Genomic DNA, 24,872 nt, shown 5'->3' with positions numbered 1-24,872 from the left:
TATCCAGTCATTCCATTGTAGTGGGGGATGATGACAGTGGAACCTTCCCAGGCTCCCACCCACTCTGAACCCTCTGGGACTTTCTATCTATAAAAAGCACAAGCACGAATGTATTGGCAAGAATATTTACTAAAACTCAACTATAAGTAAGCCCTCTTAATGGTTATTTTGCATCATTTGAGAGATTTTAGACAAAGAAAGGATATTAAAATTGAGTATCTACTACATATTAGATACTCTGTCAGTGCTTTCATAGATAATGTCTCACTGGAGCTCTATAATGACCCAATGAGTTGTGTGGTTTGTCCAAAAGACTAAATGTCTTATCTCGGCCACCACCAGAAAAGGGACATTTTAACCAAGAATCAATGGCCATGTAATTATGTAAATTCATTCCACCAAGTTGCCTTCTGGACAGTTACTAATCAGAGCTTGTATTTTAACATCTCTTTCCAAGCCAAACAAATATAATTTTTATTTATCCCTTGAAAACTTTGTCTCCTGCTACTTTGTCTTTGCAGCTTGTGTGAGGGCACCTGAAGGCTCAATTGGCTGTATACCTGCCATTCACGGCATTAGATGGCTTGGGCCACTGGGCCTAGGAAGTGATATGGAAAAAAACGACTCTTCTCCTTCAATTTCTTGTCTTATCTTTTCTGAGTGCCACCTCACCAGTTCCACGGAAGTTGACTGTGCCTGATGTAGGTGGTCTCTCAATGATTCAGTGGTGAGTTTAGCACTTGGCCGGTCCCAATGCCAGTTTACCTGTTTGACTGTGTTCCAAAGGCATTGACCTGCCTGTCTTAGACATCTAGACTGAGAATGGGTGAAGGATGGATGAGGAATTAGAAGATGCTCACGTCTGAATTGTGTGCTGATTTTGACCCCAAACTCAGCTTTATTGGCCCTAGAAAAATGTGCTTCCATAGCGGAGATAGTAAAGGTTAAAATGGACCAAAGACATAAAGAAACGGTTGTTGTTATGGTTGCTGTTGGTTTGTCTCTCATCTCTGCCTTTTCTAGCTGTTTCTCTAGCTGTTGTGGTGCAGCTACTGGGCCGTCTTATGGTGAATGAAATAACTTGTCTTCGTAGTCAGCTCTAAGCTTATTCCATCCTGCGTACCTAGAATGGAATCCACATCTTTGGAACTGAGTGCTATTACTATCCTTTCCCCCAGCTGGACAATTAGAGAATCACAGAATTTTAGAATGTTAAATAATTTCCAATTCAACCCTCTTGTTTTATAGATTAAGAAAATGGGACCTAAAAAATAAAAATGGGCCAAAATTGATACTTAAACCTTATTGATATCTTACATTAAGAATGTGTTTTTACCACTTCATAGCAGTTTACCCTACTGCCTGTTGATCACGGAAGGTAATGTTACATCCATTTTATCCTCAGATATTTCCTCTGACACACCCATTTAGCAGCAGCCCTGGAATTAGAACACAGACTTCCTAACTTCCAGTGCTATCCTGGCCCTATCCCATCATGATTCAGGATAGGTGAAAACTGTATTTAGCCAGCCCCTCGGATATACTAGATGAAGCTATTGTAAAGAGATTTGTGAATTCTGGAGTGCCTCACCAGCAGAACCAAAAAGGAATTTTGTGATTTAGCAAATGGACACTCTGAAGACACAATGAACAGCAGAAGGGACTGAAGGAGACTTTGGTGGCTGTGACCCTTTAAGTTTCGTTTGCAGGATCTGTAACAACACAGTATCTGTCAGAGACTGACATTGTGGTTGGTAAGCATCCTTCACACAGTTAAGCTAGGTCTTTTAGGATCTAGGAAGGGTGGAGGAACTTGCAGGCTGTTGGAAATGCCAGGAAGTCTTAGAGTTTCAGGCCCTTTTACAGCAGGGATGGCATTCTTCAGGGAGCTGAGGGAAACCCTGGATGTGGGACAACCAAAGCTGAAATCTCTGCCTCTGCTTCTTGGTGCTTGAGCTGACACCGCTGGTATTTCCAGCATTCTTATTCAAATACACCAACTGTCTTAGGAGAGAGGCCCTGCAATGAATGCTGTTTTCTTCTTGATGCTAGAGTGACCTAGTGTTGTCCATTAGGGCAATTTCTGGATGTCTTTGTCTCCCCAGTACCTCCCCAGACTCTAAAACCTGGGGCCAGGGAGGGGAGGTTAGATGTCAGCAGTGGAACAGCAGATGGTTGAAGCCCACTGCAGACCTCACATCTTCCAGGAGAAACACACCAGTTGCTTTTAGGCTCCCCGGGGAATGTTCTGTTGCCACCTCATCAAATCAGTAAAGGTGGAAAAAAGAATTTGGTGCCAGCTAAGGCGACACTCAAGTGTGCAGCAGGAAATCTGAATCTAACATCACATCTAATGAGCCTATTATTAGAGGCTCTTGGCAAAGCAAAGGAAATCGAATGCTAATGAAAAGCAGGTTCTGAGAATAGTTTAAAACTTAGCATTAGCCCCATTACATGTACCCTTCTGAGTCACAGAGGATGATTTGCACAATAAGCTGAGCTTGCCTTGAAGCAGGACTCACGTGGATTTGCATGAGAAAGAACTGGGCAGCGATTGCAAAATTAACAGCTGTTTAAATAATTCAATGGAGAGGCTAAGACTGAAGGAAATTATAGGCTCGTTGTTAAAAGTTTTTAATTATCCCAACAGCTGTCCCATCACGTGGCCTTACTTTGTTGGGCAGTGGAGGCCACATGAGAGATCTGCCTGAGTAGACACACTGAAACTTCCAATGTTAAGGCATTGCGTTGCTAATATTCCTCCATTCAGGAGACACTCAAGTAGAAACAGAGATGGTGGGCAGTGTCAGAGAGCATTAGCCTTGATGGATTTGGTGGACCCAAACCCCACCTGGGGTTTATTGCTTTGTTCTGTGTGCAGAGCCACAGGATGTAGGAAGGGAATATTAGTAAGGGGGTAGGTGTGCACACTGGACATGACCTACTGTGTTTATCCAGGGGACTTCGCAGACCAGGTTTAGCGCTTTCTATTCATTGCCATGAGAGCAAACCCGCTGGTTGTCGTGACCGTAGGCTTTCCACCTGTATCCAACTCACCTCTTCCTGGTAACCATTTTTCTTAGGGAGAGCTGGGATAGTCATTTAAACCTTCATCATATTCACAATGGTGATAGGGCCCAGCATTACTTATTACATATTCATTTGAATCCATGTAAAAATCAACATGTGGACTCCAGGGGGTGCATCTGGGTGGGAGTTTTAGGATTTAGATAATAAGACAAATTTCCAAATTGTGTATTTTCCATTTATTTGCTAAGCTCTAGATAAATTGCATAAAATACTTGAGAAGATCCCTCATTTCTTCTAGATTTCTGTTCAAATGTCCCTTCATCACAGACACCTTCCCTGGACACTTGATAGAAAATCACACTGCCTCCCCACATACTCTCCTTCTCCTTCACCCTTGATATGGTTTGGCTGTGTTTCCACCCACATCTCATCTTGAATTGTAGTTCCAGTAATCCCCACACGTCATGGGAGGGACCCAGTGGGATGTAATTTGATCATGGGAGCAGTTACCCTCATGCTGTTCTCGTGATGGTGAGTAAGTTCTCATGAGAGCTGATGGTTTCATAAAGGGCTTTTCTCCCTTTTGCTTGGCACTTCTTCTCCTTGCTACCGCCATGTGAAGAAGGACAGGTTTGCTCCCTCTTCCACACCGATTGTAAGTTTCCTGAGGCTTCCCAAGCCTGTGAGTCAATTAAACCTCTTTCCTTTGTAAATTACAGTCTTGGGTGTTTCTTTATTAGCAGAGTGAGAACAAACCCCCTTCTGAGCACTTCTCATCCCTTAAAATATATTTATCTGTGTATTTGTTCTCTCACTAAAGTACACACTCCAAGATATCAAAGGCTCGTTTTGTTTATTGCGATATTGTTAACATCTACAACAGTATGGGGCCTGTACTATAGGCCCACTAGAGATTTGTGGAATAAATGCAAGAATGGTCAGAATCTGGCTGAAATGGCATGCTGCCAGTCTGTCTGCAGAAGGGCCTTATTCCCAGGGGCAAGCAAGGAGCCCTTTTTAAGCTGCTTTTCAATTTTCAATTTCTCTTGGCAAACATTGATTAAGCACTCAGTACAAGGTGTTAAAAGACCACAGTCTTGCCCTCCCAATGCTCATAGACTGGTGGAGAATGTAAGCATTTAAATTAAATCCATCCTTCAAGATCTGACTCAGGTCTCAGCCCCTTCTGGGACCCCTTCTTGAACATCCCTTCCTCTTCCCTGAACCTAGGTTAGACACTGTTCTTACGATTTCCCATAGACTCCTTTGCAAGTTTGCTCATGGCCTGTAACACAAAGCAGACAATTACAGTACAATGTGCTTTGTGTTTCCTTTCTGAGCAAAGCTCTTTAAGAGTAAGGATTGTACCATAGCCATTACTGAGTATAGTGTCTGTTACATAGAGTGCACTCAATAAATACAAGTTATTCCTCTTATTGTCACTGTTACCAGGTGTGTTTGCAATTAGCATTTATGTATCTGTGTATGTAAACACATTTTTTATAACTTATATCTTATTCTAAAGATATATAGGCTTAGAAGCAGCTCTGTATTATATAATATTCTGTCACTCTATATTCTGTGATAGTTCCCATGTCAGTCTCTCCTTGTGTTCTGGGAGATGTAGTGATTTGTTAGACTAATTAGAATAGTTAGAATTTTTACAAAGAGTTCTAGGGGGACTCTCTGTGTTTCCAGCTGCAAACCGAGTCCCTGATTTACCTTTAATATTTTCCATGTGCAAACATCAAGAACTTTTACAATTCTTCCATATCTGTTTAATTCAAAGAGGGAAACTCACAGGAATTCTCTCAATAAATATTTGTGGATTTATAGCATTTTGATGCAGCAACTTTGATGTGGCTGTTTTAATTCAGAGCTTCGGGACCTTTGTTACAGCCTAAAAAACAAACCATTAAAGAGAAAGCAATTCTGTACAACAAAGTAATGTGTGGCACAGGCATCCAGTCACGTTGCTGGGTTGGGTGTGTATGCTAACCTAATGTTTGTGTGTTTTCACTTTGACATGGCTGTTTTGATGCCTGACACTTACAAATCATTAAAGAGGAAGCAATTTTGTACAACAAAGAAATGTGTGGCACAGGCATCCAATCACGTTGCTGGGTGGGGTGTGTATGCTAACCTAATGTTTGTGTGTTTTCACTTTGACATGGCTGTTTTGATGCCTGACACTTCCATTACATCATATGGATCCCGCCAGAATGTTTACTTTAAATACTTCCTAGTCTTACTTGAATACCAACTATGTGCCTGCTTGTCATTTCAATGGCAGTAGAGATTCAAATGAAGCAGAAGGCAAGGAGATTAATGATCTCAAGGGGACTGGAGAGTTCTGCCAAGAACTGGCTACAGAAATACATTCACCGTTTCAGAACACAAACTATCTCCACTCTTTGGTCAACATTTCCTAGTTTAGAGCTTCAGATGACTGATTGGAGAAATGTTTGAAAATGGAAGAGGATCCCACCACAAACATAGAAATATGGTCTATCCATGTTAAAAAGATGATTTTGATCATTTTCCCCTGCTGTGTTGTAAAATGAATTTTCTGTCTGTTTCACATGGAGACGGGAGGAAGTGGTATTTGTTGCTCACTGATCAGAAAGGCCCTCACCCGCCTGCTGTGAGCAGTCACACCCTTTCTTTTTCAGACAGTCTGAGTGGTCATTAGTACACACATATGTCAGGAAATCAGAAGTTGCCTCAGAAATTAACTAGATGAGTAGAAAATTAGGCCATTAAGGGGAGACTAAGAAGCTTATATTTTGACTAACATTCTCATCTGATCATTCAACATTATTCCTAATTATAAAACATTTTGTTAGCCAGTATATTAAACAGCCTGTTACAAAAAAGCAAGTCATTATATCTGGGTTCCAGGTCTTAACTCCGAGACTGGAAGCTAAGTTCTTGGTGTCTTTCTAGAATGGCAGGGCAAGTGGGTTAAGCCCCTAAACTAAATGTCATCCCTGTCATGAAGTTGATGGGTGTTATGTGTCTCTTCTTTGTGTACACTGGAGAAAGGTACCATGCTAGCATAATTTTAATTTTTATGAAGTATGCATCAGGCTTTTCCTTCTACACCCCACACAGCTAGCAAGAGATAGAGTCAGGATTTGAAGCCAAGGCCTTCTGACTCCAAAACCCATGCTATTCCCATTATAACCAGTTATTCCAAAACACTGGTCTGCAGCTTGGTGTTAGTTCCAAAGGAAGATTTCTCCAGTCTGTGACAAGAATGTCTGGATAAGGGCAATACCTCCTTGTCTTGTAAACACTGTCATCTGTTCAGAGACACCTCTCTTTCTAGGTATGAAAGGCTTGTTTTTGTTTTTCTTTTATCAAATGATGGTGATTGTAAATAGCAGCCAAAAAGATGTTCTAAGATGTCAAAGTGAAAAATTGGCCTCACTATGGTAATCCCCAAGCTTCTACCTGAAATCTTCTTGGCCTGGGAAATAGCAAAGCTGAGGAAGGAGAAGTACACCCATTACCCTGGTAAGAGCTCCTTTGGGCAGACTCCCAAGATGGCTTAGGTTTACCTGGGATTTACCCAGAAAAGGGCTGGGCTGCATCCATTGCTGGAGGTGATTGAACTACTTCTTAAAGCCATGCTTCTTGGACTCTAAGTGGTATTATCTCTTGGCCAGTTTAGCAGTCCTGATAATGAAGGTGACCTTTTAAAAACCACAATAGATTGAATTTTTTTTTTTTTTTTTGACTAGGTAAACTATCTTTTCCATAAAAGAAGTAAACCTTGGATGATCAGCCTTTGTGATTTTTACATGTCCAGGATGGGGAAGACTTGAGCTTAGAGACATTTTAATTTGATGTAACTCAGTATGACTTTCCTGAAAAAGTCAACTTTTTGCTCTTGTGACAAGAACAAAGAGCTCAGGTTTCGGAGCCAGACCTATCTGGATTTGGATCTCTATTTCTTTTAGCCTTTGCAACCTTGGTCAAGACTCATGTAAAGGCTCTGTAACATGGTAACTTCCCTCCCCAAGTTATCATGGGGGACAACGCTTTGGAAGACGCTACCATTGCATGTGGCATTCCTTTCCTTTACCGTGGGGATCCACATCAGTTTTCGGTGTGTCCTGCTGTCCTGCTTATAGGTGACCCTGAGTCACACTTACTTTTATTTTTCTGCAGATGGTTCCAGTTTCCAACTGTGCCTGGAGAGGTTTCTACTAGTCAAGCCCCTGCAGCTGTATAGGGGAGGTGCCAGTCTCTCTGATCTCTGCCTTCACTTCTGTTTCAGTGCCAACAATATGCCCAAGCAGGTGGAAGTGCGAATGCACGACAGTCACCTTGGCTCAGAGGAACCCAAGCACCGGCACCTGGGCCTACGTCTGTGCAACAAGCTGGGGAAGAATCTCCTGCTCACCCTGACGGTGTTTGGTAGGTACCTGCACCACCTCACCCCAAGACCCCTCTTCTCTGGGTGTCTCCAGGCTCTGTGGGGCAGCTGGTCTTAGTGGCCAGCCCTTCCACCAGAAAGGAAGCCACCTGGTTTGCCTAGGGCCCTTTCTGCCCAGGCTTCAGTGATATAATTTTCCTCCTCACCTCCTCTAGCCATTCATTCTCTTTTGGATTCTAGTAGTTCTCAAATTTTATGCAAATAAATATCTTGTGAGAGTGTTGGCATGCAGATATCTATACTCATGGAGACTTTGCTTTGGACCATATGAAATGAGGCCCTGCAGTCTACATCTTAGCAAACCTTCTGGGTGATTCCAAAGCAGTGGTCCATGGACCACATTTAGAGAACCACCTGCATCAAGATAAGCACAGGTATTGCACAAAACCCCACTAAAATGGTTCCTAAGGTCTGAGCTTCTCCAGACACATCATTAATTTAGGTAATTTGGGCACATTAGCTAATGAGGTCAGTGTGGAAGATGTTTGTTTCAATGCCTTGATCTGCTCCAGCTCCATCTTGCAAGTCCCCCTCCTCTGCCTCAGGCAACACCCAGATGATGGTTGTTCTCAGGCTGTTGATACAATCTTGGTCTTAGGTTTTCCATGAGGGTTTATTGAAAATGGGGCGAGCTGCAGTTTCTTGTAATGACAACCACATCATTTCCTTTCTCAATCCCTCCCTTGTTCTTCAGCTCTCACTTAGGTTACATAGAGAAGAAATGAAGAACTTGTCCTTCCCACCCGCTCACCCCCACACACTTACCTGCACCCCCCCATTCCATGGCCTTTCCTTTGAGGCAGTCGTCTTGGTTGCCAGTAGTTCAGGGTCAGGACTGGGAGCTTTCTATAGCTAAGTTTACTTAATAAGAAACCACAAGCATAGTTGGGTTTTCCAAAGGTTACCCACCATATAACCACATCTCCTTCATCACAGGACTTGAAGAAGCTGGAGAGTATGATTTTCACCTACAGAAGAAAAAAAAAATCAGGCTTGCAGCCACATTGCTCCCTCCACATCCACGGAATTAGCATCTTAGCCCACATTCCTGGGACTCCCTTCCTCCCTTATGGCCAGTGGTACTATGATCCAACTTGTGGTTTCTGCAAGGCTCATCCATGTTGGCCACCCATTTGCAGAGATCTAAAATTTTTCTTGTGGGATCTTTGAGTCTGTAAAGTAAAAGGTCCCTGACAGCATCTCCGCCTAAATTGTTTCCTCCGATATTACGTATTTTAGAGTCCATTCTTGAGCTCCCATAAGAGCAGCAATCTAAAAACTATGTAAAATGACATAGACGTCAAGAACAAGCCTTGAGGGTGAGCTGTGGGGAAATTATTGGAAGCCATAGAAAATAGGAAGAAAAAAATAGAATTCATACTAGCTTGGTCAATTAAATGTTCTTTTTATCTGGCCTCCAGTTACAATGAGAAGACACATATTAAATGCCATCCCATGGGGCCAAGCTTGGGCTGGGCGAGGAAGCAATAACTGTCCTTGTGGGTTATTTCTATGGACAATTTCTGGCTCCAAGTAGACAAATAGCCTCAAATAAGTTGGAGTCAAGTTGCCAGTGTGCACTTTCATAAAGCCTTGAGAATGTTCTCCTTGACTCTTTGAGTGCTGACTTTTAGAATAGTTGGAGGTACGGAAAGTTCTCTCACTAGTCATCAAAATCAGCTTCACTTATCTAATGTTGTTTTTGTCACATGTTGTTCATCATCTAATACTGCAAAAGCGTGAGAAAGGTCAATGTTGCTGAAATAAGTGTCTAGAATTGCTAGTCATTTGACAAGGGCAAAGAATAAATTCAGATTCTTTCCCCCTTCCTTTTAGGTGTCATCCTGGGGGCAGTATGTGGAGGGCTTCTTCGCTTGGCATCTCCCATCCACCCTGATGTGGTTATGCTAATAGCCTTCCCAGGGGATATACTCATGAGGATGCTAAAAATGCTCATTCTCCCTCTAATTATCTCCAGCTTAATCACAGGTAAGACCACCTGACTACTGCCTGGCTAACATGATTCATAGTCCAGCTCTGGCTTTTGGATTGACTGTAGAATCTGAATCTGGTTGAGTGAATGTGCTCATCTATGTCATTTCATTTCAGAGCTTTGGTTTTCCTGTCTCTGAAATGGGGATAATTAACCCTAAAGAAATAAAAGCTAGGCTGGGCACAGTGGCACACACCTGTAATCCCAGCACTTTGGGAGGCCGAGGTGGGTAGATCAGCTGAGGTTGGGAGTTAAGAGACCAGCCTTACCAACATGGAGAAACCCCATCTCTACTAAAAATAAAAAATTAGCTAGGAGTGGTGGCACATGCCTGTAGTCCCAGCTACTCAGGAGGCTGAGGCAGGAGAATCACTTGAACCGGGGAGGCAGAGGTTGCAGTGAGCCTAGAACGTGCCATTGCACTATAGCCTGGGCAATAAGAGTGAAACTCTATCTCAAAAAAAAAAAAAAAAAAAAAGAAAAGAAAAAAAAAAAAAAGCAGCTCACCATTAATTAGTCAATCTATTTGTCTTTCTCTCCAACCAAAGAAAAAAAAAAAAAGATGAAAAGGAAACACAGCCATACAAGTGATGATACCTCTAGTGATTTATTTTTTAATGTCTACTTTTCTCACTTTTCTAAATTTTGTTCAGATACTAATAAAAGTAATAAATGGAAAAGGAAACTGTCTACTATTTAACTGGGAATAGAGGGAGGTTGGCATTAAAAGAAAAGGAAATGCTAGGTATGAAAGCCCTCTGAGTCTTTCAAAACAAAGGTACTTCTAATATGTGACATCATGTTCACTTATTTTTGACTAAAAGAATTAATTACTTTATTTGAAAGAATGTGTTTCTCCTCTATGGGCTTATACTAGTGCTTTGCTCCCTACCAAATAATATTGCTCAAACGGTATAAATTGGTGCCCTTTGGAGACTCAGCTCTGAGTTAAGGGCAGGAAGATGAGGTCCATATTTGGGTACAAATCAGCTAAGTGATCTGGAGAAGTTGCCCCCCTGGACTGGTCACCTCATGAAAGAAGTGAGTGAGGCTCTGGTTACTCCAGGAGATTCAGGGGCTAAGCTGGGTTGTTAGTCAGTGGTCAACTGGCCTCAGCTTGTTGACCAGTGACTCCAGTGGCCGAAATGCTGGGACTCAGGATCAGGCACTTAGGGGCTAAGCAGGATCTTATCATTCAGAGCTAGATTGAGTGAAAGGATGCATTTACCATGAATACTCCTCCCTAAAACAGAGAAAATGTTCTCCATGCCTGTTAACGGGTCATACATTAGCCAACTTGGTAGGAAAACCTAGCTCCCATTGGCTAGAATTAGACTTTAGTTTGTAAAAAGAAGTAGGTCATAAATAGGTCAGCTTAATTTAGAGCAGCTCACATCACTAACTTCCTCCCCCATAGCAAAAAGGACTGACCACCAGAAAGGGGTTCAATTTCTCTTTCTGGTAAAAGCAGGAACTGAAACCAGGAAGTGGAGATGTTGAAGAAACAACGGGAAAAAAAAACCCAAGGGAGCTGGAGTTTTTGTGACTTGCTTGGAGTTTTCTCTGACCTCCCTAAGTATAGACGAAGTGCCCACCATGGGCAGAGTGCTTCACAGCGTGTTCTCTAATTCCTGCCTGAGGCTGGGAAATGTGGATCTTCACTGTTCACCTCGTAGAAACGAGAGGGCTAGGCGAAATCCTTATTCTCAGACTCTCCATGTCAGTTACCACTAATATATTCAAAAGACGTTTTGAGAGTGGAACAGAGCTATCAGTTTTTTAGTTTTGCAAGTGAAGACATTAAAACATAAATAAATTAACGAGTTAAAAACTAGCATGTACCAGCACCATTGCTTCATAAAAGAAAGGAGATGTTAAGACAAAAAAAAAAAAAGTGGAAAGAACATACTCTCAAAATTAAAAATGGGATGTCTTCAACTTTATTTTAACTCATTATTGCAGACTGTCAAAAACAGTTGTCACAAACCATTTGTAAACTCTAAACAAGAGGATCTCCAACTCTCCCAGTTCCGTAAAATCTTGAAAATCTCCCTGGATAATAGAATGATAAGCTGTGGGACTGACCAAATATTCAGTACAGTTGGCCCTCCATATCTGTGAGTCCCTCATCTACAGATTGAAAATATTTGAGAAAAAAAAAACTAATTGAAAAAATACAAAATAATAAAAGTTTAAAAATATAGCATAACAACTGTGTACATAGCATTTACATTGTATCAGGTATTATAAACAATCTAGAGGTGGTTAAAGTGGACAGGAGGATGTACATAGGTTATATACAAATATTACACCATTTTACGTAAGGGACTTGAACACCCTCAGATTTTAGTATCTGTTGGGAGTCCTAGAGCCTGTCCCCTCATGGATATGGAGGGAAGACTACAGTAGGACATTTAATCAACCATTAACACATTTGAGCAATATGGGGTCGACGTCATAGAAATGTAGACACGGGTCATTAACACAAGTGTAATAGAATTAATCCTTCTGCATTTCTTTTCAATCCAGGGTTGTCAGGCCTGGACGCTAAGGCTAGTGGCCGCTTGGGCACAAGAGCCATGGTGTATTATATGTCCACAACCATCATCGCCGCAGTGCTGGGGGTCATTCTGGTCTTGGCTATCCATCCAGGGAATCCCAAGCTCAAGAAGCAGCTGGGACCTGGGAAGAAGAATGATGAAGTGTCCAGCCTGGATGCCTTCCTGGACCTTATTCGCAATCTCTTCCCTGAAAACCTTGTCCAAGCCTGCTTTCAACAGGTAACCCAAGGTTCAGATGTTCTCTCTTCTGCAGCCCTCTAAGCTATCAAGGCGATAACTTAGAGTCTATGTTAACAGACCAACTCTGGGTAGAAATTTTCTTAATATGTAATTATCTCTGTCTAGGCCCAGGGATTCTATGAGGTTGTTTAGGGCAGCATCTTCGGATTGGAGTCTCCCAGTTTTAATTTTTTTAAATCTCCCCTTTTTTCCAACTCGCTTAGTATCTTTTTGATCTGGGATTGTCATTCCTTTTTTTTTTTTTTTCTTTCTCCTTATATCTATCTCTTCCTTTCCTTTTTGTGCATGAGGCTGGGAAATGTGTCTTTGAGTCATCCATGGGCATATTTTTAACAGCCTTGCCCACAACCTTCTAGAGTACACAGTGGTTGTCAAACTTGGCAGTAAATCTAAACCACCAATGGCACTTTTTAAGAAATGCAAATACAGAATTTGTATTTCTTAAAAATATAAATATTGTGGAGATTCTGCACAATCAGAATCTCCAAGAGATGAATTTGAAACTTGGGTATTTTTTAAATTGTGGAAGTAATACATGCAGATTTTGAAAAATTTAGAGTTTAGAAGCACATAAAGTAGAAGTTAGAAGCTTCTTCTTCCTGTTCTCTAGAACTACTTATGTTGAAAATTTTGTTTCCTCCCTTATATTTTTCTCTTGCCACATATGCAAGTGTGCATAATCTTTAAAACAATTTAACCCAGGTTGGGTGTGATGACTCACACCCATAATCCCAGCACTTTGGGAGACCGAGGTGGATAGATGATTTGAGGTCAGGAGTTCAAAACCAGCCTGGCCAACTGGTGAAACCCAATCTCTACTAAACATACAAAAATTAGCCAGGTGTAGTGGTGGGAGCCTCTAATCCCAGCTACTTGGGAGGCTGAAGCAAAGTTGAGCCCAAGAGGGCTTGAGCCCAGGAGGCAGAGGTTGCAGTGAGCAGAGCCACTACACTCCAGCCTGGAAGACAGAGTGAAATGCCATCTCAAAAAAAAAAAAAAAAAAAAAATTCAACCCAATGGTACTCCATTATTCATACAACCCTGCATCTCACTTTTTCACTTGAGTATTTTAAAGTCATCTCTTTCTTTTTTTGATGATTGCATAATATTTTTAAGATTAATTCCTAGAAGAAGTTAAAATACCCCAACAAGGGGTTTTATATTTTGAGTCTGTTGGCTGTTGCAAGATGGCACTACAAAAAATGTAGCAGTGGGTACAGATTCTTAGCAATGTATACTCCTGCTTGCTGCATACATGCCTATACATTCTTTTAAACTTGTGATTTTTTAAAAACAGGTGATTCTGCTGAGTGGAACCACTGAGTTAGCTGAGCAGGCCCCATCTACTACCTTGTTTTCTAGCCCCAAGGCCAGCTTAGGCTAGAACACACCCCAGACACCCCAGTTCCCATTAACCCAGGTAGGAACTAAGCTAGAACCCAGCAGTCTCCTTCAGCCATTTCCAAGCACAGAAGAATAAGCTTAGAAAATAGGTAGCTTAGAAGAAAAGAATGTATTCCTAGTTGTCTCCAAATGCAATCATCAACCATTGCTGAGCCCAGATTACACTGGGTTGGGATATGTTCCCTGGTTTCAGATGCCATTTTAGTGGCACATGTAGCATGGACCTATATTAAAGGAAACCACTAGAGGCCAGGGAAGTTGGATGCAGAAATAAACAGAAATAAGCTGGAGAAGAAGGTGCTTACTGGGCTCCATCTATATGGCATGTTTGCCCTTCAACCAACCTGCTCAAACAGATGAATCGACTTGCTTTGGAGTGAGAGACACAGTTGAGTGCTGTCTATTCTTAACATTTTGGAAAGAGCGTTCTAGGATAGCAGCTGCAGGAGACTGAGCTAGTAGTAGACTTGGGGAAAGGGGAGCACAGGAAGGGTTAGGAAAGACAGATTTGGACTCAGTTCTGTGCCTGGTCGCGGCCATGCTCTGTGCTCTGAACCAAGAAACAGGCAGGCTCTTGGAGCTATTGCTCCGGTCTTGGAGTGAGCTTTTGCGGAGTTGGCCACGCTCATACTCGGTGAGCACTGTGGTGAATGGGCAGTCTTTGCATGCACCTGCCCATGACAAGGGATGCTGTCTGCCACTCTGGAATAGAGACTTGGGCCATTCCCTGCCCCACCCTGGCCCTGACCCCAACTTTCCTTTGCCGAAATTCATATGAGGACTGAGCCTTGGTCCCCCAGGAGGCTCAGGATCAAGGTCCCCTGGGCTTGGGACAATCTGAGGAAGAATAGTGTAGAATCTACCTCAGGGAGAGGATGGGTACAGATTCCTTAAGCCTGGGAGGAAGGCACTGAAAAGGACTTGAGGACAGGAAACTCTTATAAAGGGACATGGCGTTTTCAGAGAGAAAGGGTGCACGGGAAGTGTCTCCTGTGTCCATGAGTACAGCTGGAAGTGATTTAAAATAACCTCTCTTGAGTGGAGGGAACTCCCTGACCAGAGTTAGAAACAGAGATGTAAAGAGGAAGAATGAGCTGTCGCGGTTTGCCCAAGTGAGGTCTCCGTGTCTTTGTGAGTGGGGAGACCTCTTGCTTGCTATTTAGGGCTTACTCTGAACCAAAGTGAGATTTCCAAGAGAATAACTGGCTGTAAGATATGGACTGACAACATTAAGTCAACAATAAAGAACCCACATGGGTTCTTTTCCTCCAGAAAATTCAGTGATCTGTGTATGTTCACTCAGCCAATACTTATGAGCAGGACGGGCTGCCAGGTTCTCTGCTTTGCATAAGAATGCCGCAGGGGAGGAGTCAGATGAGGACCCTGCCCCAGGGAGCTCACTTACATTAAACAGGAGGGAGGTAGACCAAAACAAACATCAGGGAAACACAGAAGAGACTTAGACATTAAAACAGGTGTGCTCTGAAGGCTAAAGGCAGGATGATAGGCTGGGTGGTCACTAGTGGAGATGTTTGAGCTGAGATGATAGGGGATCAGAATGAGTTAAGCCTACAAAGAGCTGGGGAAAGAGGCTTCTCAGCAGAGGCACAGATGTGCAGAGGCTAAAAAGTACTTAGCATGTTCAGAGAAGAGAAAGGAGGCTGTGTGAGGCCAATGTGGGCGTATAGTAAGTGGAGGAAGATGAACTCAGCTCAGGCAGGACTTGGTGGGCCAGGGGAAGTTAAGGATATAAACAGTTATAGGTAGCCACACTTACCTATATACTGTATGTAGACAAGAAGAAAGGCGAATAGGTCAGTTTATGGCTTTTGCAGGTTTTCTAGTGAGAGAGATGATGGTGGCTTGGGGTCAGGGAGACTGGAATTGGCACCTGCTATGCTTTGGATGTCTGTCTCTTCCAAAATTCATGCTGAAATTTAGTTGCCATTATAACAATATTGATAAGTGGGCCCTTTGGGGAGGTGATTGGGCCATGAGGTCTCTGCTCTCATGGATGGAATTAATGCTGCTATAGAAGGATGAACTCGGTTCCTTTGTGCCTCTCTTTGCCTTTCTACCTTCCTCCATATCACGATACAGCAAGAAGGCTCTTTCCAGATACTGATACCTTCCTTCATTGTGTACTTCCCAGTCTCCAGAATGGTGAAAAAACAAATTCCTGTTGATCATAAGTTATCCAATCTCGGGTATTTTGTGGTAGCAGCACAGAACAGTCGAAAACAGTCTTTACATGGAGTTGTACAACCAAACAGTTTCTGTGAAGCAGGAACTCAGGCAGAGAACTATGCCTGTGTTCAGTGTTCCTATCTCCTCGCCTTCAACTTACGCCATTGGCCTGTGCTATTTGGAATCTGGATTTTTGTAGTCAAACATAATTCATCTTGAGTCCTATTTTAGCAACTAACTAGCAAGCTGCCGTTGAGTCGAGCGGCTACTGTTGACACAAGAATTAACAGATGTAAACCAGGTAGCAGCTGGCCTCCTGCCTGATCCTGACAGCCACCATTCATTTAGATGCATGAGTATTTCTCTTTCTAAATCAAACTTTGGCTTCTTTAGCATCCTTAGGGTAAGTTGACAGTCGGCTTTGGTCCCCTTTTCTTTCCTGGGATTATGGCTCTGCTTTTCATGAAAGCTTCTCTTCTGATCCTTCCTGCATTCGCTCTTCACACCAGTGTTGCCCAGATGAAGGCACCGGTGGGCTGCCTGTTCTCCCCTCAAACAGCTGGCCCTAGGCTTCCTCTCTCCCTGCACAAGTGCATGTGGCCAGGCTAGAACAGAGAACACCCTGGCTTACCTCAGAGAACACTGACCTCCCTTGCCTTCTATTTCAGATAACTGGTCAGTTCAGCATTGCTTTCTTTGGGGCCCAGCTACACTAGGATTCGTTCCTTATAGCTTAACATATAGCACAAACTGTGGAAATAACTCAGTGGAGGTGAGGCCATCTGAGTTGAAGTTCCAGTTCTGCCCATAACTCCATGATGTCCAAGTTACTTGACTTCCCCATACATCTTCTTCCTTATCTATTCAGGGTTCAGCCATCTGTTACCTACTACATGCCGGCACTGACATTCTAAGATTCTGCATTGAGTTCTATTTTAATGCCCCTGGAGGTGGTGTTTTTTGGGCTCAAATGTGGATTTTTATAGCACTCTGCATGTAGGGTGCCTGGCACCTTTAAAAATAGGACCACTGCCATGGATGTCGAGGAATAACGGGAGAGGTTCCTTGTGAGTCATCTGACAGAGATGCTTGGGGAACATTGAGCAAGGCTTGGCATCACTGCCCAGAAGCAGCAGCTGTCTTTCCACCTTGAATTTGGATCTGAAATATGAGCAAATTCTCCTGCCATGGTAGCTGCTGGCAGCTGGCACTCTTGGTGCCCAGATGGAGATTTCCAGCAGAGCCTGGCTCTAGAAGGAACCCAAACTGAGGTGGCCTGTGATGCCCCTGTCCAATGGGGACCAAGTAGGAGGAAAAACAGGTGGATTGTGAGTTGCTCATCTGACCCCTGCCAAGGCTTCCTAATCTGAACCAGACCCAAATCTCATCACAACTGGAAGGACCATCACAACTGGGAGCACCGTCTAACTGGGTCTCACAATTGTGAAGAGCATCCAAGTTAGACATTTGATACTGGAAATAAATTTGATAAGGAGTGAAAGAAGACATTTATCCCCCAAGTTTAAGCTTGTGTCTTATTATTGACCACACTACTTACAGTACACTTGCAAATTATTTTCATAAATTCTATATTTATGAAATCGTGTCATTTGCAGCAATATGGATAGGACTGGAGGTCATTAGTGAAATAAGCCAGGCATGAAAAGACAAATATTACATTTCTCATTTTTATGTGGGAGCTAAAATATTTGAACACATGGAAAAACAGGGGAAAACTAGATAACAGAGGCTAGGAAGGGTTAGTGAGGGGAAGGGAAAAGGCTGAAGAGAAGTAACTTACAGGGTGTAAACATGCAGAAAGATAGAAAGAATTCATTCAGTGTTCGAGAGCAGAGTTGGATAACCATACTTAAAAAATGTATTGTACTCAGATGATAGACTTCCTTAAATGCTCTGATTTGATCATCACACATTGTATACATGTAAAAAATTTCTCACGGACTCCATAAATTTGCACAAATGAAAAATTCTGTAATGATCTGTGATTAGGACAATTGTGTCTCACTGTGTATAATGAAACACCACTTTGCTAAATATAGATATATAAAATATTCTCCAGTTTTCATGACCTTGCTTTAGCATTTCTTAATTATTGTTAACACATTGGATATCTTAAAATATATGAGTAGCCAGGCTTTTTTTTTTGTTTTTTTTTTTAACTTCTAGGCCAAACCTCAGCTTTATACTTTTTTTTTCCTCACGCTATTAGATCCAAACAGTGACGAAGAAAGTCCTGGTTGCACCACCGCCAGACGAGGAGGCCAATGCAACCAGCGCTGTTGTCTCTCTGCTGAACGAGACTGTGACGGAGGTGCCGGAGGAGACTAAGATGGTTATTAAGAAGGGCCTGGAGTTCAAGGACGGGATGAATGTCTTAGGTACGCAAGCTGGTGGTCCAGGATTCTGCTTCCCTGGCAGTGGCTGGGCTCTCCTGCACTCCCTTCTCAGAAAACTGATGATTCAGTTGTCCTCTAGGAGGAGCAAGAGGCTCTCTCTGGGGAACAATTTGAGGGTCGCTGGGACTGAGAGCTGAACCACTTAAGGAAAAAGGAGAAGGGCAGAGGAGACCTTCAGGGGACAGGGTAGCATGGATGTGGGAAAAAGGAGGGAGCTCACTGCCATTGGGCACATTCCCTGACTCTCTGCATGGTGTTAGAAAGTCACTTTCTCTGACTGTCTGTGTACTAAGTGACACATCCATTGCTTTCATTTCTTAAGCATGTTTCAAAAGCTGCCCCAGGGTACTGGTGCTGTGCTAGGTACAGAGGCTGGACCACCCAGCTCTCATAGTCTGCCAGCAAAGCAATGCTACCAGGACTGTAAAGTCTTGGAGTAGGTACCAAAGAAGCTTTACAGATTATCTTGTTTTACTCTCTGGGATCCCAGTGAGCCCTTTCTCCTAGCCCAGTGCCCTCTTAGCATGCCATCCTAGAGGTTTTTGGGCTCTGCCGTTGGTCAGACCTGGGTTTGGATCCAGTATGGACTACTTACCAGTGATCTGACCCTGGGCAAATTGCTCCATTTCTCTGAGCCTCATTTGTAAAATGGAAATGGGATTGGTATCTATTTTGTAGATTACTGTGAGGATGAAATGTGACTGTGCATACAGGGCACAGTAGCACATGCCATGTGCTATATCCCTGTGAGTTCTGGTCATTATTCAAAGTGGGTGGAAAGCTGAGGAGTTCAACAAGAAAATATCTTCATGAGGGACGGAGGTTTCTTACCCTGTGAGCGGCTCTAATCTGCCCATTTTGCTCCCCTCCCACTCAGTGAGTCCACTTCCTTCCATAACCTCCACCCACCATTAGGATGGTGTCCCCTAGACAGGAATTAGGGGCATTTGGCCAAAACCTGGGAGAAATGGTAAATCTGAATGGATGAAGTATTTTTATTTATCCAAGCACAGTTTTTAAAGGTTTGGATGACAGCGTTTAGAGATGAATGAGCTCAGTAGTCCTTTCACGTTGTCATCTAAAGATCACATAACCATGTCTTCTTAGTTTGGTTGTCAGATAAAATACAGAATGCCCAGTTACGTTTGAAGTTCGGATAAAAATCAAATAGTTTTTTTGTGTATGTCCCAAATATCGCATGGGACACAATAGTACTAAAAAAAAAAAAAGTATTCATTGCTTACCTGAAATGCAAAAAGTAATTAAGTGTCTTGTTTGTTTGTTTTGTTCCAAATTCGGTAAGCCTACTCCTTAGCCATCCAGAATGGTAGAGAGAAAGAGTAAAGAGAGGGAACAGAATTACACAGTCACTGAGAAGCAGAAGCGGATCTTTTTCATTTGAGCTGGCAGGAAGCAGGTTGGGTGAGTGAGAGTGAGGAATGAGATGAGCTGACTAGGTTGCCAGGTGATGGAAGATCAATAAACATTGTTTAACAACCAGTGGGAGATAAGAGGTGGAAGGAGGAAGGAGAAAGGAGGAGAGTTCTTCTTGGGAGGTTTTGCAAATATCCCCAGCACCCAACCAGTAAGCAGCTCTTCTCCACCACTGCCCAGCTATCTATGACCCTGTCCGGACCTTCCTAAATCCCCCATGGTCCTTTCTGGTGGATCATAACTTAAGGCACCCAATCTCCTTTTGTCAAAGTGTTCCTCAGTCTTCCCCATTCTCTGGAGGAGCTTGAGGCATAAACAATGGGGCCAGAGCTTTGGAGTGAATCATTCAAAGACTCTCCTGGTTGTTTCCAAAGTCTAGGTGGATTCTGGGAAGTCACAGGACCTTTGACTCTACTGGGGAGTTTCAACACAACTCACTGCTCTGTAACCTCAGTGGCCAAGTCTAAGAGGGCTTTGTTCAAATGAAACATCCCCGTACCAGTGAGTTATTTCAATTAGGCAATGTTTACAGAGAAAAATTACAAGCTGAATACAGTTTCCATCCAAGTACAGATCAAGGCTCTGGAAAGCCAAGGGAAGTTAGGTTGTTGAGAAACTTCCCATTTACAAATCATGGCTGAAATAAGGTTATTTCCATGTTCTTCTGAGGGTGGAGATAGTGGCTTTTTTATTTATTTGTTTTGCTGTCTTTCTGTTTTTTGGCTTTGGAAAGTCCCGAGGATTAAGCACTTGTAGTACGTGAAGATGCAACCCCAGCTCTGGCCTCTCACTTCTTTAAGGACCCATTTCTCTCCTAAAAAAAAAAAAAATCCAGAAACAATTCCTTGCTCTATCCTTCTTCCAAGTGCTTAAATCAATTCCAACTGCTCCTTCAAAAATCTGTCCCTCATAGATATGGCCGGTTTCTGCTGACACTGAGTGGAGTTATTTTTTCCTCCAGTTCTTTGGGACCTTGATACCTTGGGCATTTTCTCTTAATTTCAAATGAAATTAACCAAGTAATGTGAGCTATTCTCACCCAGAATATTCAGCTTGATTCTTTCTCACAACCCACCTAGCAGACTTCTCTCCATGGGCTTGAGAGAGGGGGCCTGGGAATGGCCTGAAATTGATTTGTACATTACTGCAGAACTAGTTCCCTCTGTCCTGGATCTAATCTTCCCTAAGCCTTTGTCTTTCCAGGCCAGTAACTCACTTATGAAGTCACTAGTCAAGCTTTCTGGCTGAGAGCAAAAAGAGGAGATACTAAATGTGAAGTATTAGCAACCCCAAGTGCAAGGGCCGGATTCTTTTTGCTGAAGATAGAAAGGTAGTTAGACAACCATCAAAGGGTAATTAGACAACCTGGGTTCATATGTGCTTGGTGTAAAGAGCGTTAGATGACTAGGGAAAGAGTGAAGTCAAAGGTTCAGAGAAAAGGAATTTCCTTCTAAGAGAAACAAATTGTAATGCTATACTTTACTAGGTAGAGGTTAAGACTTCAGGCATAACGAGACACCCTTGGAAACTGGATGTAGTAGGGAGGGACTGGAAATTAAGACCACCAAATTGAGCAGGTTAGGTGTGGGGAAAGGAGAAAAGAGAAGATGGCTTATACTTCAAAGTAAGAGAACAAGTCAGGTGGGCAAGCAAAGTCCTGTAGCCAAGAGCATAGCAACATTGATTTATAGAACATGTAAGTAGTCAGAACTGAGAGCTCAAGACTGGTAATACTATATCAGGGGTCAGAGGTCAGGGAGCACATGGGGCTTAGCAATTCGAAATTCGGACAGCCCCCAGACAGTCCTGGAAACACCTGTAATCCACACAGTGTGCCCCAGTCCCTGGATGCATTGGGGTGAGACTCCAGGCCTGAGCATGAGATACTGAGGAAGAGAATGGAAGGGACCAACAGGAGTGGTAGGAGGAGCAAAGCCAGGACTATTATTGGAGGAACTAAAGTATACAGCAGACTCCCAGGACCTCAGGTGCAGGAGATGAGGTAAAGCCAACACAGAAGTAAGACTCATGGCTGGATATTGGAGTTGGTCGAAGTTCTAGTGCAATGTGAAGCTGACATGAAGAGGGTAGAGATGAAGCTCCTTACGTCCTTCCTGGGGTTAGGGACCCTGAGGCTGATGTGAGCCTGAACTTAGATACAAGTCAAGAATGTCAAGTGAAGGAAGAAGAGAGTCGAGGGACTAGGAACTTGCAAAATCCGGCAGTGAATGTATATTCTGTCTTCATAATCCTGAAAAAATAGCTAAAATAAAAAGATAGCATTCTAACCATTTCAGTCTTGAAATCAATTATGACAAATTCATAAATAACAGATTACATTTTTTAAAACTGTATACATTGGAGTTTTGGATTTCTTCTTACTTTCCATTTGATTTCTCAATATTTTTTCTCCCTGTCAATTTATGTGTATAGTAATAAAAAATAATTTTATATTTAGGATTTTGTAAGAGTGGAACATACCAGCCACACCTTGATTTGGGATAACACCAAAACAAGCTAGATGTAACTCTAACAAATACTTTATTGGCTAATTGGCCTCTGCTATTTCCATATTGGCTCCAAAGTTTCCATGATAATCCTCAAGTCCCAATAAGCTTTTTCTTGTTAATCTGTGTAATAATAGAATCTGCTTACACATGATATCGTAAGTGAGGGGAGAGAGAAGAGAGCACCTTTTAGTTTGGAATGAAAATGAATTCGTTTTCTTCAAGGACCTAACACTGCTTACAGTTTAACTTGCTCATGTGGAAAATGTTCAAGAAATCCATAATTATCCAGAGGAAAGTTACATTCAGTATGAAATATAATGCTTTTTTAAAAATGTCTAATTCATAGGGTTTCTAATTCATAGGTTCTCAGCAGTGAGAACATGGCTCTATATATTGGGGAATGGTAAAGAATGAGGGAGAAAAAAATACATTCTTTGTAATTTGTCCTTCTGTGTAATGTGATTCACCCAACAGGTCTGATAGGGTTTTTCATTGCTTTTGGCATTGCTATGGGGAAGATGGGAGATCAGGCCAAGCTGATGGTGGAATTCTTCAACATTTTGAATGAGATTGTAATGAAGTTAGTGATCATGATCATGTGGTAAGTGGCCTTGTTCTTACTTCTTAGCAGTGGGATGAGAAAGCCTTGGGGGTCCCCAGAGGATACTGGAGCTCTCCCTGTAGAAAAACCTTGGCATGGGCTGATCAAATGTCTTCCCAGAAAGGCCTTGAGAAATGGTTGAAAATCTCTTTTTTGGAGCTTCCCCTAGAACAATAGTATGCAAATTACGCCCCTTGGGCCAAATCTAACCTACTGTCTCTGTTGTATGGCCAGGAAGTTGAGAGCGGGTTGTATATTTTTATGTAACTGTCTTAGTTAGGGCTGCCATAACAAAGTACTAAAGACTGGGTGGCTTAGAAACAACAGAAATTTCTTTCTTATGGTTCTGGAGACTGGAAGTCCAAGATCAGGGTGCCAGTATGGTTGGGTCTGATAAGGGCTCTCTTTCAGGTTGCAGCCCAACTTCTCATTGTATCCTCAATTAGAAAAATATTTATTTTTTTGTTTGAATTTTATTTTATTATAATTTTTTTTGAGACAGGGCCTTACTCTGTCACCCAGACTGGAGTGCAGTGGTATGATCTTGGCTCACCACAGCCTCAACCTTCCTCATTGCAGCTCAAGTGATCCTTCCACCTCAGTGCCTCAAGTAGCTGGGACTACTACAGGTGCACACTACTATGACCAGCTAATTTAATTTTTTTTTTTTTAAAGATGAGGATTTTACTATATTACTCAGGCTGATCTCAAACTTCTGGGCTCAGGTGATCTTCCCACCTAGGCCTCCCAAAGTGCTGAGATTACAGACATGAGCCACCTCGCTCAGCATGGAAAGAGATTCAGAAAGCTCTCTGGGTTCTCTTTTATACAGGCATTGTCTTAGTTCTTTCCATGTACTATAACAAGATATCTTAGACTGAGTAATTTATAAACAATAGGAATTTACTTCTCACCCTTCAGGAGGCTGGCAAGTCCAAGAGCAAGACGCTAGCAGATTTGGTGTCTGTTGAGGGCCTATTCCTGGTAGTCGGCACTTTCATGTGTGTCCTCACATGGTAGAAGGGGAAAACAGGCACCCTCAAACATCTGTTAAGAGCACTGATTCCACTGAAGAGTGGAATTCCATTCTCATGACCTAATCACCTCCCAGATGGTTTACCTCTCAACACCCCTGCACTGGGGATTAAGTTTCAACATATGGATTTGGGGGACATATGAATTCAACATACGAATTGTAGTTTTTGCCCTTACTTTCAATGGCAAAAAACTCACTTACTTTTGTACCAACCTAATAATTAACTTGCCTAAGAATATTATAGCTAGGTAGAGAAAGAGCTGTAGTTCCTATTGGTATCAAAATTCTTGAGGCATAAGCAGGTAGATTTTTTGGTTTGAATTGTTAAGCAATATTGTTTCCTCTTTATTTCACATGTGTTTATAGTCAGTGACTCTGAAATCTAGGGGAGCCTAGGAGAACATGAGCATCTACTCTCATCGTGGAAGCTCTGTCACCTTCAATTACTGGAAACTCCTGGTGGCCCATATCCATCAGACAAAAAGCTTTTTACTTGCATTTGTTTCACATCCCTAGGATGGTCCTGTATGTCTGCCTAGAAAAAAGTAAAACCACTCTTAGACCAAGTCACACTGTGTTCTCTTTTCCACAGGAATTCTGGGTTACCGATTCCCCATCTCCACATGTTACAGGACTACCCACCTTCTTTGCCAAACCTCTTCTGATCCTTTTCCACTTTTCTGTAGGTGCCTTTCATGGACATTCCAGCTGCTTTTTCTCTTCTTCCTTTCCTTGTCTCTTACCCCACCTCACAAGGGAAAAAATCTGTTCTTATTTCTTATCTCCACAAAGCAAACATGGTGCTGTGCCTGTAGTCAATTGTTACTAAAACATTAGGAACGAGTGGGATAGCTGAAAGCTCCAAGATTTCAGGTCAAGAAGATGCTCCTCACTATTTCGTGAATGATATTTAACAGGCCTGGCTTGTTCAGATCATTGTTTTATGGTGCTTTTAAAACACAGAAAGGTTGCTAGTAAAATAACATGTTCTCTTTTATGACTATACTGATTCTTC

General features: G+C 42.4%; 1 protein-coding gene across 4 annotated transcripts in view; it reads left to right on the top strand.

Moving 5' to 3' along the window:
- Window positions 1-24,872, top strand: part of SLC1A2 (solute carrier family 1 member 2) — a 165,427-nt gene that overhangs the window by 97,353 nt on the left and 43,202 nt on the right. For all 4 annotated transcript variants that reach the window (XM_074401308.1, XM_003919988.4, XM_010333413.3 and 1 more), the window contains exons 2-6: window positions 7,316-7,455; window positions 9,311-9,463; window positions 11,997-12,247; window positions 18,090-18,258; window positions 22,695-22,821. In XM_074401308.1, coding sequence (XP_074257409.1) covers window positions 7,316-7,455; window positions 9,311-9,463; window positions 11,997-12,247; window positions 18,090-18,258; window positions 22,695-22,821 — 840 coding nt within the window. The remainder of the gene's footprint in view (window positions 1-7,315; window positions 7,456-9,310; window positions 9,464-11,996; window positions 12,248-18,089; window positions 18,259-22,694; window positions 22,822-24,872) is intronic.

This window comes from Saimiri boliviensis, chromosome 6, assembly GCF_048565385.1.
Source record: "Saimiri boliviensis isolate mSaiBol1 chromosome 6, mSaiBol1.pri, whole genome shotgun sequence".
Taxonomy (NCBI): Eukaryota; Metazoa; Chordata; class Mammalia; order Primates; family Cebidae; genus Saimiri; species Saimiri boliviensis.
This window is presented reverse-complemented; position numbering and strand designations above follow the sequence as displayed.